At 44.2% G+C, this 18490-nt stretch overlaps 2 protein-coding genes across 5 annotated transcripts in view; one reads left to right on the top strand and one right to left on the bottom strand.

Annotated features, from left to right (window-relative positions):
• The window catches only part of ANAPC15 (anaphase promoting complex subunit 15), a 90932-nt gene that overhangs the window by 12137 nt on the left and 60305 nt on the right, over positions 1–18490 (bottom strand). The window lies entirely within an intron of this gene.
• LOC308234797 (folate receptor alpha-like) lies at positions 6398–15609 on the top strand. 3 transcript variants are annotated; one of them, XM_080643171.1, is made up of 6 exons: positions 6398–6592; positions 10282–10395; positions 11225–11398; positions 14617–14805; positions 14936–15071; positions 15210–15609. In XM_080643171.1, exons 3-6 carry the CDS (start codon positions 11231–11233, stop codon positions 15464–15466), a joined length of 750 nt encoding a protein of 249 aa, XP_080499297.1. In that variant the 5' UTR covers positions 6398–6592; positions 10282–10395; positions 11225–11230; the 3' UTR covers positions 15467–15609. The 3 variants fall into 3 exon arrangements, with proteins under 3 accessions (XP_080499297.1, XP_080499298.1, XP_080499299.1); XM_080643172.1 differs by lacking the exon at positions 10282–10395; XM_080643173.1 differs by lacking the exon at positions 10282–10395 and having other exon boundaries at positions 6407–6592; positions 11231–11398.

Genomic DNA, 18490 nt, shown 5'->3' with positions numbered 1-18490 from the left:
AATATGTGGGAGAGGATGTGGGGAAGGCTCCTCAGGGAAATACTTTGATATACACCTTGCAGGAGATAATGCCAGGAAAGTACAATCTAGACAAGAGAGGATAGCATGTGCAAAAGCACATAGATCTTTGAAAGGGTTGTGGTGTGCTCAGCGCAGGGCCTGTTTGTGGCCATCTTAGTGGGAGGCACCATGAGAGAAATAGGACTACTGTAAGACTAGTGCCCTGAACTCAAAGGATTACGCATATCCTTAGAAGCAGGCAAGGAGACATTGACAAAGGCCTCCTCGAGCAGGGGAGACTTCATCTGGGTCTCAAAGGATGCTTTAGAGTTATAGTCATTGAGAAGAAAGGAAAGAGGAAACCTTCCAGGTGGGAGGAGACTCCATGAGCAGGCACTGGGATACGGGGTGAATGAGGAGATTGTCTGGGCACATGCGGAGGGGATTCTGGAGGAGGCTGGAAAGCCCCACTGGGTGGGCTGACTGAGGGAGTGTACCTTTGCCTGGTATATAAGTTTTCTTCTACCTCCGGCTCACTTGACACCTCATTTATTTTCTGGCCCACCAATAGTCATTGGGGCCTCTCTGGGCTGACTCTGAGATTAGGATGGATGGATGAGCTAGGAACAATCTCTGTGGGTTCTCTTCCAGTCCCCTAGAAAGCAGCCCCAGAAGGGGTGTGCAACCCAGGCCTTGATTTGCATGGTAGGTTTGCATATAATTGCTTACTGAAGATAAGGTTTCCTTACTCTGATCAAAGCAAAAACAATAAAAAAGTGGAAAGAGAGGCTAGTCAGGCTGATGAGTTCTTGATATATCCTGACTGGTGGAGAGCAGAGAAGAAACTTTCTTCTGACTCTAATATCTCATCTAGCCCTAATCACCTCATTTAACCCTAATCACCTCCCAAGGTCCCAGCTTCTGATGCCATCACATGGGTCGGGGTAGGGTTTCAACATATGAGTTTTGGAGAGACACAAACATTCAGTCCATAACAGTCTCTTAAAGCCTGGAGCTGGAAACCGGCAGAGCACCACTTGTTACCATATTCTGTTAGTCAAAGCAGTCACAGAGCCTGTCTACATTCAAGGGGAGGGGACATAGACTTCACTTCTCAACAGTCAAATATTTGTTTCCTACTTTAACCCACAGCACATGGGAAAGGGGTCCCTCCCCAACCCCCCACTGCACAGATGTGGATTAATCATAACCCTTGGTTCTTGACATGCTCTCGTCATAGTTCCAGGCATAGGCTGCCTTTATATATTTATTGGTTTGTGGTTTTGCTTAGCTTCTTAAAAAAAGGCAAAGGAAATTTTATGTCCTTCCTTTTTGTGTCATGGATGATTTGTATACCTGGGGTAAGATGATACTCTTATTTCTACAATATCATATTTCCTTTATTTGCATTATTCAGGAAAACATTAGCAGGACTAATACAATTGTACAGTCCAGGAAATTTCTGGGGAGAGACGTTCCGAAGTCTGTTCCAAAAAGTAAATAGAGGCTGTGGTTTCTCAGCTAAATTTCCTGGAGGTAGGGTAGGAAAATAAGACCTTGTATCTGGAGATAGTATTACTGTGAAAAAAAGCATGGGTTTTGCAGTTAAGCCAATTGGGTTGAATCCCTACTCCTCCCCTTTCTAGCTACTTGAGAATTCACCTAACTCCCAGAGCCTCAGTTTCCTCATCTGTATGTTGGGAATAATAATGTCAACCTTGCAGTGCACTGTGAGGGTTACAAGACACAACAATGTAAGTAAAGCACCCATTATTCGAATTGGTATCTGACTATCAGTATGATCATGCACGTTAATGTTTAGTAGGCTACAAAATACTTGGATATATACCTTCAAACTACTCCTAAGAGAAGGAAAATGGCTACATGTCCCTATTTAGGAAGTGAAGATACTAAGACCATCAACAGCGATGATCACAGGCTGATACAATGGAAGGAGAATAGACTATGGTCAGTACTCAGCAATGATGGAGCCCTGGGAAGGAGATGGGGCAAGGTGAGCACCTCATAACCAGATGCTGACTTTGTGCCCTCAGACTTACCTGTGGCAGGACCATGTCCTGAGAACAGACTGAAACCACAGGCCCTGCCCCAGGAGAGGCATTCCACCAGTTGAGTAAATAATGACAGAACTTGGAGGTTTTCCCAAAATCATAATGAGAAAATACCAATACACATGATAAAAAAACAAAAACGAAACAAAACAGGAGCCATACCATTTGTCTTCCTAGCTTAGTAGCAATTTTACTGTGTGCAGTAGCATTTGAGAAATAAGGACAAAAGATGAAGCACTTTTTTTTTTTTTTTTAAATAAATCTTTATTCAGATTATTACAATTATTTCTCCTTTTTTCCCCCATAGTTCCCCTCCAGCCATTTCCCACCCCACCTTCTGCCCTTACCTACCCCCCACTGTCCTCATCCATAGGTGTATGATTTTTGTCCAGTCTCTTTATGAACCCCCCCATACCCCTTTCCACCTGAGAATTATCAGTCCACTCCCTTTCTATGCCCCTGATTCTATTGTATTCACCAGATTATTCTGTTCCTCAGGTTTTTAATTCACTTGATTTTTAGGTTCACTTGTTGATAGATATGTATTTGTTGTTCATAATTTTTATCTTTCCTTTTTTCTTCTTCCTCTTCTTTAAGAATACCTTTCAGCATTTCATATAATACTGGTTTGGTGGTGATGAACTCCTTTAGCTTTTTCTTGTCTGTGAAACTCTTTATCTGCCCTTCAATTCTGAATGATAGCTTTGCTGGGTAGAGTAATCTTGGTTGTAGGTTCTTGCTATTCATCACATTGAAAATTTCTTGCCACTCCCGTCTGGCCTGCATAGTTTCCGTTGAAAAGTCAGCTGACAGTCGTATGGGTGCTCCCCTGTAGGTAACTAACTGTTTTTCTCTTGCTGCTTTTAATATTCTCTCTTTGTCTTTTGCTCTTGGCATTTTAATTATGATGTGTCTTGGTGTAGTCCTCTTTGGATTCCTTTTGTTTGGGGTTCTGTGGGCTTCCTGGACTTGTAAGTCTATTTCTTTCACCAGGTGGGGGAAGTTTTCGGTCATTATTTCTTCAAATAGGTTTTCAGTATTTTGCTCTCTCTCTTCTTCTGGCACCCCCATAATTCTGATGTTGGTACGCTTGAAGTTGTCCCAGAGTCTTCTTACATTATCTTCAACTTTTTGGATTTTTTTTTTTGCTTTTTGCTTTTTCGGTTGAGTGTTTTTTGCTTCTTTGTATTTCAATTCTTTGACTTGATTTTTGTGTTCCTCTTGTCTGTTTTTGGGTCTCTGTATAATATTTTTTATTTCAGTCAGTGTATGTTTAATTTCTAGTTGGTCCTTTTTCATCTCTTCGAGGGTCTCGTTATATTTATCGGCCTTTTCTAGGATATTCTTAAAAAGCCTTATAACCGTGGTTTTGAATTCTATATCCAGTCGTTTGTTTTCCTCCATTTCTTTCGTTTGTGATCTGATTCTTAGACGCCGCATTTTCACTGCTTCCCTGAGTTGGTAGATTTGTGTGCTAGGTTTCCAATTTGGCCCAGTGGGTCTGCCTCCCCAGTTAACCTGAGGTGGACACTCTTGGTGCACCCCTTTGTGGACTGTGTGTACAGCCTTGTTGTAATTAAGTCTTTATCTTTGTTGGTATCACTGGGAAGAATTGACCTCCAGGCCAGTTGGCTGTAAGGATCAGCTGTGTCTATGCTGGGAGAAGTCCGGTGCTGGAGACAGCCTTATAGGATTAGACTTGCCAAATTGCAATAGCCTCTGTGCTCTGCTTGGATGGGGTGGAGTCTCAGTCTTGGCTTCCCATCAGCCTTGCCCTTGCTAGCACGTGTGTGCCTTCAGTCCTCTGCCTTCCCGGCTCCCGATTTTCCGCCCGAGAGTCCAGACTCCCCCCACAAGAGCGTGGGTCTCCGGGGGCTCGCCTGGAACTGGGGTTCACTGCAGTCAGAACTGGGGCTCACTTCAGTCAGAACTGGTGTTCAGTGCCGTCAGGAGCCTCTGACTCCCTTCTGCTAGGGAAAGCCTGTGGCAGCCTCCGCAGCCTTTGTGCACACTGGCGCGAGCGGACTTTCAGTCTTCCGCCTTCCCTGGCTCCCGAGTCTCCGCCCGAGAGTCCAGACTCCCCCCACAAGAGCGTGGGTCTCCAGGGGCTCGCCTGGAACTGGGGTTCACTGCAGTCAGAACTGGGGCTCACTTCAGTCAGAACTGGTGTTCGGTGCCGTCAGGAGCCTCTCACTCCCTTCCGCTAGGGAAAGCCTGTGGCAGCCTCCCGCAGCCTTTGTGCGCACTGGCGCGAGCGGACTTTCAGTCTTCCGCCTTCCCCGGCTCCCGAGTCTCCGCCCGAGAGTCCAGACTCCCCCCACAAGAGCGTGGGTCCCCAGGGGCTCGCCCGGAATAGGTGTTCAGTGCAGTCAGAACTGGGGTTCAATGCGGTCGGGGGCTCCCTTCCCCCTTCCGCCAGAGAAAGCCAGCCAGGCACTCCGCCGCCCTTCCTCTCTGCGCGCACAAAGACCCTTTGCCGTACCTCCAATTCTCTGTGAGCTTTTCTCCTTCCTTCTAGTTGTAGAATTTTCACTCAGTCAGCTTTCCTGCGGTTCTGGATGGTGTCCGTTCTGTCTTTTAGTTGTAGTTTTGAAATTGTTGTGCGAGGCAGCAGTTTAGGTGTTTACCTATGCCGCCATCTTGGTTTCTCTCTGAAGCACTTTTAATACAAAAAAAAGTAAACTTTTTTCTTAACTTATTTTTATAATGGTTAATGAAAGGGTTTTTGGCATAGAAAACATTTAAATTAATTTCAGACAGTACAAGGTATAAAGAAATAACTTGAAGATTATGCTATCAGATGTGACAATATTATTCAAGTGTGTATGGTGGATAACTTGGCTTTATGAGGTTTTTTGTTTCTTTTGTCAAAAGCATAAATGTACAGTGAAACTACCCAAAAAAGCAAAGTGTAAGACATTATGCTATCATTTGTGCACAAAAGTGGGATAAGTATAAATGCATAAAATACTTGTAAATGCACAGAATTTCTCTGGCAGTTACCCAAGGAACTAGAACTATTGATGGCCTCATGTTTATGCTTTTGCAAACATGTGAATAGCATTCATAAATGATATGTAGTATTGTTGTGTGCATACACTTATTATTGAAATTTACATAAATGGTAACAAATCAGATGTATCACTCTATCTTATTTTTCTATTTAACATTCTGGATATTTATATACATATATGCATACATGTATATTACATTTAAATAAGGCATGAATTTATATGATTCAAAAATCATAACAGTATATAAAGAGGGAGTGCATGCTTTTAAGCCACATAAGCTTTCAGGTAGTGGCCTATGTGTGTTGCATTATTCTGCCAGCAGTTGGGACCAAGTTAAAGAGCTTGTTTCAGTTCTAGTCAAGATAATGGAGCAGGTAGATGCTGTGCTTGCCTTCTTCCATGACCACATCAAAATTATAAATACATTATAGAACAATCAACCTGGAGAACCATCTGCAGACTAGCTGAACAGAAGTCCTATAACTAAGGATATAAAGAAGAGGCCATGCTGAGACTGCTAAGAGGCACAGAGATGCGAAATGGGCTGGTCTCACAGGTGTGGTGGTTGGGAAGGATGTCTCAGCTGCAGAGGTATCCCCTGAGGAGCGAGGGGTCCCAGCCCCATATTGTACTTCCCAGCCTAGAGCAGATTCCATTTTCTGGGTGAGACAGAAGACTGATGGAAACACAGGTGTCCTCTTTTTTTTTTTTTTAATATATTTTTATTGATTTCAGAGAGGAAGGGAGAGGGAGAGAGATAGAAACAATGATGAAAGAGAATGATTGATTGGTTGCCTCCTGCACAGGTAGGACACAGGTGTCCTCTTTTTAAAAAAATATATTTTATTGATTTTTTATAGAGAGGAAGAGAGAGAAACATCAATGAGAGAGAAACATCAATCAGCTGCCTCCTGCACACCCCCTACTGGGGATGTGCCCACAACCAAGGTACATGCCCTTGACTGGAATCGAACCTGGGACCCTTTAGTCCACAGGCCGATGCTCTATCCACTGAGCCAAACCGGTTAGGTACACAGGTGTCCTCTTAAAGGCTCACACACAGACACTCTCTTGCAGGAACTCACCCTGGGCTCTGGCAGAGGGACAGCAGTTCTGGGGGAGGTGGGCATCAGAGACATACAGAGAGAAAGTAAGTTGTCTGATTCAGGGTGAGAGCTGGAGAGATGGCTGCCATTGTTCCCGTGTTGAGGTCTCCTCCCACACTCTCACATCTGAATCTGCATTAGCCTGGTGAACTCCAATTGCTCCACCCTGAGGACTTCCTGAGACTCCCTCCCACCCAACTCCTGCACTGCCCGAGGCTCTTTTGGTGGCAAGCAGCCAGCCTTGGCATGAGCGACAGTTTTTAATCCAAAGTATAAGAAAAAGTTTATTTAGAAAGTTACAGAGGTAGTTAAAAGTGAGCCAGTTGGCTGTGTAAGCTCAGAAAACAAGTTACAGAAGCAAAAGAAGGGTCCTTGGAGCTCAGGAGATAGGACAGCAAAGGTAACGTGCCTGGGGGTCGGCGGGGTGGGGGGGGGGGTGGGGGTGGGAAGAGGGGAAAGCAAAGAAAAGGTGCGGTCTGCTCCCAAGAGGGAGAGTGCTGAGCTACAGTTTTCTTAAAAAACTCTTGAGCCCTGGTTGGTTTGGCTCAATGGATAGAGCGTCGGCCTGCGGACTGAAGGGTCCTGGGTTTGATTCCGGTCAAGGGCACATGCCCGGGTTTCGGGCTCAATCCCCAGTGAGGGGCATGCAGGAGGCAGCCAATCAATGCTTGATGTTTCTGTCTCTCCCTCTCCCTTCCTCTCCGAAATCAATGAAAAATATTTTTTAAAAAACCACAACAACACTTGAGGAGCCCTAGCTGGTTTGGCTCAGTGGACAGAGCGTCGGCCTGCGGACTGAAGGGTCCAAGGTTCTATTCCGGTCAAGGGCATATGCCTGGGTTGTGGGCTCGATCTCCAGTGCAGGAGGCAGCCAATCAATGATTATCTCTCATCATTGATGTTTCTATATCTCTCTCCCTCTCCCTTCCTCTCTCTGAAATCAGTAAAAATATATTTAAAACAAAACAAAAAAGGCTCTTGAGGAGTTCTGGTCAAGCTCAGGGGGTACAAATGACACAAAGGAAGAAACTGAATTGTGCAGTTTCAGGGTGAGGGCTGAAGGGACGGTCGCCATTCTCCCTTTGTTTAGCATCCTCCCACATGGCCTATTCGAATCTGAACTCCACTCATTCCACCCTAAGGACTCCCTGAGACCCTGCCCCAACTCCCTCACTGCCAGAGACTATTTTGGCAGCAAGTAGCCAGCTTAAGATAGCTCAGCTATCTTTCTTAAAAAACTCTCAAGAAGTTCTGATCAAGCTCAGGGGGTGCCAGAGAGACACAGGGAGAAACTGAGTTGTGTGGATTCAGGGTGAGGGCTGGAGGGATGGTTACCATTGTTCCCTTGTTGGAGACCTCCTCCCACAAGACCAGTGGGCAGGCACCATCTTTCCTATGTTGGCTAAATCTGAATCGACAGCAGCTTGGTGGACTCCGCTCGTTCAACCCTGATGACTCCCTGAGTCCCAACCCCACTGCAAAGGTCTCCAGGCCCCCAGCAGGTGGTGGTTGCTTGGGTGTATACTGTGACTTTTGCTGTATGGTTCAAGCTCAGCACTGGTGCCAAATCTGAATCTGTAGTAGCTGGTGAATACCATTTGCCCTACCCTGTAGACCAAGCATGTCAAACTCACGGCCCACATTCGGCCCACAACCAATATTTTTGCAGCCCAGCCAATATAACGGTATGTAAGAAATGTTTTAATAAAAATTTCGTAACTTAATTCTTACAATATCCTGTTACACATAATTATTAATAACGAACTACAACGTTCACTAATGATTGATTACTATAATCATGTTGCATTCATTTCCCTTACACGCCTTATGCGCAGGCGCACCATTTCTCTCCACTAATACTAGCAGCGAATACTTTAGCAGTTGATTGCCACGTCATTAGTTTTGTACTGACTCGTTTGGTGTGCGCAACAGGAAGTATTTCACTTCCAGAGAAAAAGAAAAACAGGTTTATTTGAGTTACACTTATTAATTTGTGCAGGTATTCAGTGTCTGGTAAGTTAATGTTCAAGAAAAAATATCAATTTTTATTAAAATGTTCTATTATTTTATGTTAATGATTACTCATTTATTTCAGCCATTTGTATTCAGCATGTCTCTATCGAAATAAACCTACGTTTCTATGAAAATTAAAGCTTTTGTTTTCTTGCGGCCCACATAAACTTAAACCTTGTTTATTTGGCCCATGTTAGCCTTTGAGTTTGACAAGCTTTGTAGACTACCTGAGGCCCTACCTCACACAACTTGCATAGTGCCTAAGGCTCTTTCAGTGGTTGGCAGGTAGCAGCAGGTCTTTCCTCCCCCCCCCCCCCCCCCAATATATTTTTATTGATTTTAGAGGATAAGGAGAGGGAGAGAGAGATAGAAACATCAATGATGAGAGAGAATCAAAAAAGGAAAAAAAGAAAAAGTAAGATATCTGAATTGGAAAGGAAGAAGTAAAACTGTCATTATTTGCAAAAGAAATAATACTATATATAGAGAACTCTACAGATTCCACCAAAAACTATTAAACCTGATAACTGAAGTCAGTAAAGTAGCAGGATACAAAATTAATATTAAGAAATTGGTTGCAGACCAGCCGGTGGGTATAACTCAGTGGTTAAGCGTTGACCTATGAACCAGGAGATCACAGTTCAATTCCCCATCAGGGCATATGCCTTGGTTGCAGGCTTGATCCCCAGTGTGGGCATGCAGGAGACAGCCAATCAATGATTCTCTCTCATAATTGATGTTTCTATCTCTCTTTCCCTCTCCTTTCTTCTCTGAAATCAATAAAAATATATTTTTAAAAAAGAAATTGATTGCACTTTTACACACCATTATCAAAATAACAGAACAATCCCATTTACAATTGCAACAAAAAAATACTAGGAATAAAATTAACCAAGGAGATAAAAGACCTGTTCAGAAAACTATAAGACATTGAAGAAAGGAATTGAAGGAGATACAAATAAATGGAAGCATATACCATGCTCATGAATCTCATGAATAGAAAGAATTAACATTGTTAAAATGTCCACACTACCCAAAGCAATCTATAGATTCAATGCAATCCCTATCAAAATACCAATGATATTTTTCAAAGAACTAGAACAATTCTAAAATTTAGATGAACCCACAAAAGACCCCAAATAGCCATAAAAAGAATAAAATCTTACCATTTGTGACAACATGGATAGACTTTGCGGGTATTATGCTAAGTGAAGTAAATCAGACACAGAAAGACAAATACCATATGATTTCACTTATATGTGGAATCTAAAGAACAAAATAAACAAACAAAAAACAGAAACAGTCTCATAGATACAGACAACAGGTTGATGGTTGCCGGGGGGAGTTGGGTTTGAGGACTGGGTGATAGAGGTGAAGGATTAAGATATACAAATTGGTAGTTACAAAATAGTCATGGAGATATAAGGTAAGAGGAATATATTCAATAATATTATAATAACTATGTATGGTGCTAGGAGGGTACTGGACTTACCAGAGGGCTCACTTCATTAATTATATAAATGTCTATACCATACACCTGAAACTAATATAAAATAATATTGAGTGTCAACTGTAATTGAAAAAAAACAACAACAAAAAACAACACACAGCATAGAATGATTCACAGAGGAAAGTTTCATCCCAAATCTGTGCCCTCCCCGCAAGCAACCACTTAAAAAATTTGTTGTACCATTCCAGAATTTTCTTAAGGAAACATATGTTCTTCCTCTTCTTTCCCCCCCACCCCAATATATAAAAAGTTTAATTTTAGAATACCATCAGTAACTATCTATAGTTACATATGAAACCAGGAATATCACAAAAAGAGTAATAATCTGGACTTACATTGTATAAAATACTATGACTTCCTCCTCCTTTATTATAAACAAATATTGCATCCTATAGACACCCTTCTGCACCTTTCTTCTTTCACTTAATACACTTGGTGATTTTTCCCATATGCATACAGCAAAAGCTTTCTCATTCATTTCTACCAAGTTAAATCTCATTGGGTGGATGTACCATAATTTATTTAACTGGCCTCTCCCTTAGTGAAACAGTTGAACTATTTCCTAGACAAAGCCTGCCTGTCTTTCCTGACTGAGAGGCTGACCAAGCAGTCAGAAAGGGCTTAAAAGGAGAGGGGAGGTGAGGAGCCACTCTACGTTCCCAGGTGGGCCGAGGGCAGAGGTAAGGACAGATGAGAGGGGGGAAAGTGGGAATGGGAGGTAGGAGTCAAGGTTGGGTTTCCCACAGGACTCCTGGGAGGCTGGTTTCTCTGCTGACTTTCCTCTGGTGTCCCCATGGCCCACTACTCTGGCTCAGCGCTTTCCTCCACATGCCCTTTATCTGTTGGCCTTCTAGCTGGAGGCCTGACTCTGCTGGGGGAACTTCCCAAGACCCCTCTGTGTGGGAGGAGTGGTTGTTGGTATGTGAGGATCTGGAGTCTGGCTGACTGGGCCTGCACTCTCACTGGCTTGCCACATTGCCTCCCAACCCTACTTCCAACTCCCATGGCACCTGGTCCAGGACCATGATCCATAACTGAACAACTCAGTGGCCTTCACCTGGCCCTAGGACAATTTCCCTGTCCACCCCACTGGCAGTCTCTGGGCACCTAAAAGCCTCTAGGCGGCCAAGGCTGGCAGGTGTCCCTTTCTTTCACTCCCTCACCCCATCGGCAGGCCATGCCCTGTGGTTTCTCTTGAGCAGATTTGAGAGGACTTGCCAAGCTGGCAGAGATTTCCCATTGTGGACAAAATACTGGCTGGTGAAATCCAGAAGAGATCCAGAGCAAGCTAATGTTGAAGTGCCCTCAATTGAGGGTGGGGTGGGGAGAGGAATCCCCGCCTCTGGCCTAGACCTCTACATGCCCCTCATTGCTTGGCTCAGCTGCTCTGTGGGGTAAACTGGGTGGGGAGAAGATCTGGGCTTGAGAGGGGGACAAGAAATATGACCAAGATTCTTATGGTTGCTGCCTCTCAGGCCTTGTGAATCTCTGACCGTGGCTTTCTGGCAGGAACAGATGGACATGGCCTGGAAGATCACACAGTTGCTGCTTCTAGCTTCAGTGACTGCTGTGTGGGGTGCTCAGCCAAGGACTCAAAAGGGCAGAATGGATCTGCTCAATGTCTGCATGGACGCCAAGTACCACAAGACAAAGCCAAGCCCCGAGGACAAGCTTCATGGCCAGGTGAGGGTGGGGTGGGGTCTAGGGTGCGGAAAGGATTGACCCCAGAAAGGGAAGAAGTAGGATGATAGGAAGATCAACTTCGAGGGGGATGATAGAGGCAGGAGTATGGCTAAGGTGATACTAAGGGTCTCCCCAGGGAGAGGAGGTGGGGAGGTGGGGGGGAACCTACTATGGGCCAACTGCTTTCCTCACATCTTATCAGTGAATATGCCCAAATGTCCTACTTGGTTGGACAAATGAAGAAATAGGCCCACAGATACCTGTGGAGATTGAGAGGCTACTCATTAGCAGGGGCTAGGAGAGAGACAGGCAGTAAGTTTCCCAGCCTTCATTATGTGCCAGCGCAGAGCTCAGAGGTAAGATAGAAGGGGAGACTGGTCTCTCGCAGTCACTAGGAAGCACATATATACAAACAGGCCAGGTCCCCCACCCCATTAGGTTCTGAAGAGACAGTGACAAATCAGATGTGCTTGGCCTTGGAGGCTGAGTAAGAGTTTTCCAGGAAGACAAAGCAGGAAGGGGCCGCCTAGAAGAGGACAGCATGTACACAGGTCGAAGGGTGACAGCACAAACAGTGGAAGTGCTGTGGGCCAGAGACCACAGAAAAGGAAAGGTGAGATCAGGGTCCCCATTTCATAGATAAGGCCCCTGGAAGCAGTTCAGGAAATCTGAGCTTGAAGTTGAACTCCAGGCTCATGAGAGATGCCAGTATTTCATTCCTTCTGGTCTCCAACTCTGCTCCCCACAAGGTTTCACGTTGCTAGAGGGCTGGGGATGTTCTCTGGGAAAGACTGTGGCATGGACTCATTCCAGGGACTTGAAGTGAAGAGGAGGAAGCCCAGCAGTCCTATGACTCCTGAGTCATTTCCAACCTTTCATTGCTTTGTGTGTGTGCATGGTGAAACACAGGGTGTCCTCAAAAAATGTATATACACTTTAACAGCTGATAGCTCAATTTTGAAAATGAAATGTATTTTAACAAACACGGCCTTTATAATTATTCAAAGTGTGTATATACATTTTTTTGGGAAACCCATATGCATAACATAAAATTTGCCATTTTAAGCATTTCGAAGTGTACAGTCCAGTGGCATTAAGTACATTCACATTGTTGTGCAACCATCGCCACCATCTATCTCCAGAACGACTTCGTTTTCTCCACCCGGAAGTGAGTACCCACCAGGTTATTTTTAGAACTTTTTAAGTTCTATTTAAGAACTCTCTGAAGCCCAAGCGTTTGGCTCAGTGGATAGAGCATCAGCCTGCGGACTGAAGGGTCTCAGGTTCGATTCCGGTCAGGGGCACATGCCTGGGTTTCAGGCTCAATCCCCAGTAGGGGACGTGCAAGAGGCAAACGATCAATGATTCTCATCATTGATGTTTCAATCTCTCTCCCTCTCCCTTCCTCTCTGAGATACTTCCTCTTTGCCAAGAAATGGTGCAGACACAGACCTTTGAAGGAGACAAATGATTGTAATTCTGAGGGGCATGGGCTATATGGGAGTAGCTATTTTTGTTGAACCCCTACATTGAGCTAGGAAATGCTTTTCATAATATTAATTAACTCTTTTGAAGACAGAAACCACTGACCTTAGCTGGTAGGTCAGGGATGAGGTGCATGGTGTCTTCCAGGGTGACCAAGAGTTGGAGCATTTGAGGAAGAACATGGGTGAAGTTGGGGAGGCCTGAAAGCATGGTCTGTGTCAGTGCACTAGGTGTGGGCTAGGTTGTTGGAAAGCAGTAGGGTTGGCCCTACCCCTATGGATTTTCCTTAGTTCTTCCTGAGTGCCCAAACCAATAGCATATCCCCTCTTGCTTGATTGTGGGTACTAGAGTTCATCTCAGAGAGTTGAAGCAATTGGTCCATGATCATTCAGCTCTTGAATCCCAATCTAGAGTGATTTAAATATATATATACACTGAGTGGCCAGATTATTATGATCTCTGAATGCATAATAATCTGGCCACTCAATATATATATATATATATATATATATATTAGAGGCCTGGTGCATGAATTCGTGCATGGGTGGGGTCCAGCCAGCCTGGCCAGAGGGAGGGGACATGGGCGGTTGGCCGGCCTGCTTGCTGGTCGAACTCCTGGTCGAAGGGACAATTTGCATATTAGCCTTTTATTATATAGGATATACATTGAGTGGCCACTCAGTGTATATATGCTTCTCTGTTGACTTTTAGAGAGGAAGAGAGAGGGATAGAGAGATAGAAACATCAATGAGAGAGAAACATCATTGATTGGCTGCCTCCTCATGCCCCCCACTGGGGATTGTGCCCTGACCGGGAATCGAACTTGTGACCTCTTGGTTCATGGGTCAACGTTCAACCACCGAACCATACTGGCCAGGCTAGAGTGATTTCTAAAGAGAAACCTCCACCACTTCTACCATTTTACGTGCCTTGAATTTAGTAAATTCTCTAGGATAGCCTCCCACATTTAGTCAGGCCAATATTCAGGCCCATGTGCTGACCATTGGCCCTCTGTTCCCGAACCTATCTGGAAGCCCCGAGCCTGGGGTTCCAGACCTCAGGACAGCCAAACCAGCCCCCTTCACATCCACCCCCTACCACAACCTGGATCAGGCTCCTGTCCTGAATCTTAACCCCACCATTTACGAGGGGTTCAGCTCACTTATACTCCGTAAAATTTGGAATAATGATGTTTTTACTGGATTGTTGAGAGGATAAAGCACAAAATCCTCAGGGACTTTGCACCTGCTGTTTTCTAGGCCTACAATGTTCTCTGGCTTCCCCTAACTCCGAAGGAAAATCATACACAACATGAGAGAAGAGATTTGATATGTTTTGTTCACTGTAGTGTTCTTAGTATCTAGCCCAGTGCCTGATATATAAGCACTCAATTAATATTGGTTGGATGCAAAATGAGTAATATAAATAACTTGAATAAATGTGAAATTTATTCAAGTTTATTCAAATGTGAATAAACAGTTTATAAACTGTTTAGAGCTATACAAATAATAGTTGCTTCTCCAGTCAGTGGTTCTCCAGGTTGCCCACATCCCCTGTTACTCTGTTAAAATCCAATATCATAATTGCCTTTATCCCAAATGGGGACTCCTCAAGTGCCAGACATAAAGGCACCCTCCCCACTGAGTCTTCCTTTGGATGATCTACTGGGGCCAGAAAATGGAGAAGATGGCTCTTCTGGGGGAAGAACTTAGTCCTGTGTCTTCCCCACCCAGTGCAGCCCCTGGAAGAAGAACGCCTGCTGCTCTGTCAACACCAGCCAGGAAGCCCATAAGGATGTCTCCTACCTGTACAGATTCAACTGGGACCACTGCGGCCCGATGAAACCCACCTGCAAGCGCCACTTCATCCAGGACACCTGCCTGTATGAGTGCTCCCCCAACCTGGGGCCCTGGATCCAGGAGGTATGAGTTCCTCCCCGTGCCTGCTTCCCAGACATCTCCCTGTCCTGCCTCTGCAGCTCAGGGGGCTTTTTAGGGCTGGGCTACTGAGAATCCTGGGCCTGAGTCCTTTTCCCCTACTGACATCTCCCAGGTGAACCAGAGCTGGCGCAAAGAGCGGATCCTGAACGTGCCCCTGTGCAAAGAGGACTGTGAGAGCTGGTGGGAAGACTGCCGCACCTCCTACACCTGCAAGAGTAACTGGCACAAGGGCTGGAACTGGACCTCAGGTGAGAGCCTGGTGGGTGGGGAGAGAGGAGGGGAGAGTGGAGGTGTGAGATGGGTATATGAAGGGACAGAGCTGAGAAGTTGGCAGAACCAGATATAGTTCTGGGCCCAGTGGCTAAAGGCCTTCCATCTGCCCACAGGGTCTAATGAGTGCCCAGTCAAGGCTGCCTGCCACCGTTTTGATTTCTACTTCCCCACGCCTGCTGCTCTGTGCAATGAAATCTGGAGTCACTCCTACAAAGTCAGCAACTACAGCCGAGGCAGTGGCCGCTGCATCCAGATGTGGTTTGACCCGGCACAGGGCAACCCCAACGAGGAGGTGGCCAGGTTCTATGCTGAGGCCATGAATGGAGCTGAGCTCTATGGGGCCTGGCCTCTCCTGCTTGGCCTGGCCTGAATGCTGCTCCTGCTGCTCAGCTGAGCTCCTTTTACCTTCTGATACCTGGTCATCCCCACGCAGTTCAGCCCCACGGCTCAGGTCCCATGGTGGGAGCTCTGTCCAACAGTTTGAATAAACCAGATATCCCGCAGGTCTCTTGCAAATTTTTTTGGTGTGAATGGGAATGTGACTTCTGCTTCCCTGTTTCCATTGACTGAGACTTGGTCAGTTCCTAGCTCTGATATTTGCTATTTGCCAGACACTTAACTATTCTTCTAATCAAGGACATATTCATAGCTTTCAATTTCATTTTTCACTGTAGAGTCACACCCAGGACTTTGTCATTTGAATTGGACCAAAGCCTTCCAGGGTTGACTATTCTGTCCTGAGCTCAGCTCTTCAGTAAGAGAGGGAATGGGAGTGACCAGCATGTTCTGGATGCTGGCTGGGAAGATGTGAAGGGGGCCAGCAAGAGCCATACTCCTTTACAGCTAATACCATTATAGCACTTCCTGCCAGGCATTCTACTAAATGCTTTATATTTATTCCCATTGGGTGTAGATACTATTGTTTGCATTTTACATATGTGAAAACAGGCCCATAAATTAAGGGACATGGTCAAAGCCATCCCCTGCATAAGAGCTGGGCTCGCACTCCAGGCAATCTGGCTGTTGAGAACAATCTCTTTCCCTTGTGAAGTGGGTAAATGTCTGCATCTTAAAGGGGTACTGGACCCACACCTGACCAGAGGAGCTGGGCCTGAGCTGCTCTGTCAGAGCTAGGACTGGATCCCAATCCTAGAACAGGTTCCAAACCAATGATTTGACAGATATATAAGCAGTGATCTCACATTAAGTATAGTTTGTAGCAGTTGTGATAAACTGGGTTATGTTACAATACCATCCCTGAGATCTCAATGGCTTAACACAACTAATATTTATTTCTTGCTCAAGCTACAGTGATTAATGTGGGTTGTCAGGGGGATACTGCTGGGCACTCAGGAAGGCAGGTTGATGGAGGCTCCATCTTTTATGAGACAGGAATAGGGAACTTGGTGAATTCCACACCGGCTGTCAAAACTTCCACCCATCACTTATTTTATTGGCTAGTTCAACTTATGACCATGGCTAACTTCAAGGAGGCCAGGGAAGTACAATCCTACATGTGCCTGGAAGGAGAGGGGGGTCAGAATGTTTGTCAACAGACCTAATGACTACTACAAAGACTGTTATGCTATGGTTAGTATATTTCTGGCATGGTCATAGTTACAGATGTATTTTTTCGTTTTGGTCCTGGCAAAGAGGAGAAAGATCAACTCTTTGAAGCTATGAAAAGAACTATATCAGCATGAAAAATGAAGCAATCCACTGGCTACAACCCTATTGGTTGAACAGGCCAATCAATAGATCAGATTCTCTAGAGAACTAGTGGCACTGTTTACAAAGATGACTTGTTTATAGATGTATCAGAATCAGTAAAATTTAAGATTAGAATCACCTCAATCCAACATACCTTATCAAAGGCCTATTATGCTGTTTGTTCAGACAAGTATTTATAAAAATACTTGTCTGAACTCCACTTATGTAGCTGTCATCCTCATTCTTAGGAATCATTAGAACAGAGTAATAATTTTCCATATCAAGATATCCTAGAGCAGTAGTCCAGGCATAAGGATAGATATGTACATTAACATATAATATGAACAGAATTGAAAGCCAGAAATAAATCCTTATATTTATACTTAATTGGTTATTTTTTAATCCTCACCCGAAGAAGTATGTTTATTGATTTTTAGAGAGAGGAAGGGAGGGAGGGGGAGAGAGAGAGAAAGAGAGAGAGAGAGAGAGAGAGAGAGAGAGAGAGAGAGAGAGAGAGACATCGATCAGTTATCTACCTCCTGGCCAGGTATTGAACCTGCAATCTAGGTATGTGCTCTGACCAGGAATTGAACCTTTTGGTTTTGGGGACCATGCTCCAACCAATTTAGCAACCCAGCCAAGGCTACATTTAATTGAATTTTGACAAAGTTGCTCAGCCAATTCTCTGGGGGAAAGGACTGTCTGTTTGACAATGTGCTGGGATAATTTATTACCCACATACAAAAAGATGAATTATGACCTACAACTCATGCCATACACAAAGTCAACTTAAAATGGATCATAGACTTAAATGTAACAGCTAAAACAATAAACATTTTAGAAGAAAACAGAAGAACATTTTCTAGACCCCTGTTAGGCAAAGCTTTCTTAGATTGAAGCCAGATGCTAAATTCCTTAGAATACATCTCTTCCTAGGCACCCATCTGTTATTTCTTTTTTGGACCAAAAGCAGAAACCACTTCAGAGAGGACAGATAAATTAGACATCATGAAGAAAATAAAAAAGCCAAGTAACAGACTGGAGGAAATATTTGCCAAACACAAGTCTGATAAAGGATTTGTATCCATACTATGCAAAGAATGCTTACAACTCAATAATAAGAAAATAAACAACCCGGGCAAATAAAGAGCAAAAGAAATGAATAAACAATTCATCAAAGAAAGTTCATGAGTGGCTAATAAACACACCAAAAGATGCTCAACATCATTAATCATTAGGGAAATGCAAATTAAACCATAATAATATACCACTTCATACCCAGCAGAGAGACTATGATAAATAAGACTGCCAAAACCAAATGTTGACAAGGATGTGGAGAAATTGGAACCCTCATACATTGCTGATGGGAATGGAAATGGTACTGCCCCTTGGAAAACAGTGGCAGTTTCTCAAAAGTTGAATATAAAACTGTCTCACGACTCACAAGTCCACTCCTAAGTATTTACTTGAAAGAAATAAAAATATACATGACACAAAGACTTGCATGTGAATGTTCATAGCAACATATTCATAAAAGCCCCAAACTGGAAATAACTTAAAGGTCCATCAACTGGTGAACAGAAAAACAAAATGTATTGTATCTATATAACGAATACTATTCAGCAACAAAAGCTAAAGAACTACTGACACAGGCCATATCATAGATGAACTTTAAAAACATTAT

Source organism: Plecotus auritus (genome assembly GCF_963455305.1).
Source record: "Plecotus auritus genome assembly, chromosome: 9".
NCBI lineage: Eukaryota > Metazoa > Chordata > Mammalia > Chiroptera > Vespertilionidae > Plecotus > Plecotus auritus.
The sequence above is the reverse complement of the archived record's forward strand: the minus strand, read 5'-3'. Positions and strand labels throughout refer to the sequence as shown.

Bases quoted from the DNA above. Each gene is read 5' to 3' on its own strand.
- LOC308234797 (XM_080643172.1), top strand. From the start codon at position 11,231: ATGGACATGGCCTGGAAGATCACACAGTTGCTGCTTCTAGCTTCAGTG. The intron at 14,806-14,935 runs GTATGAGTTCCT...GACATCTCCCAG, and splicing joins TGGGGCCCTGGATCCAGGAG to GTGAACCAGAGCTGGCGCAA. The intron at 15,072-15,209 runs GTGAGAGCCTGG...ATCTGCCCACAG, and splicing joins GGGCTGGAACTGGACCTCAG to GGTCTAATGAGTGCCCAGTC.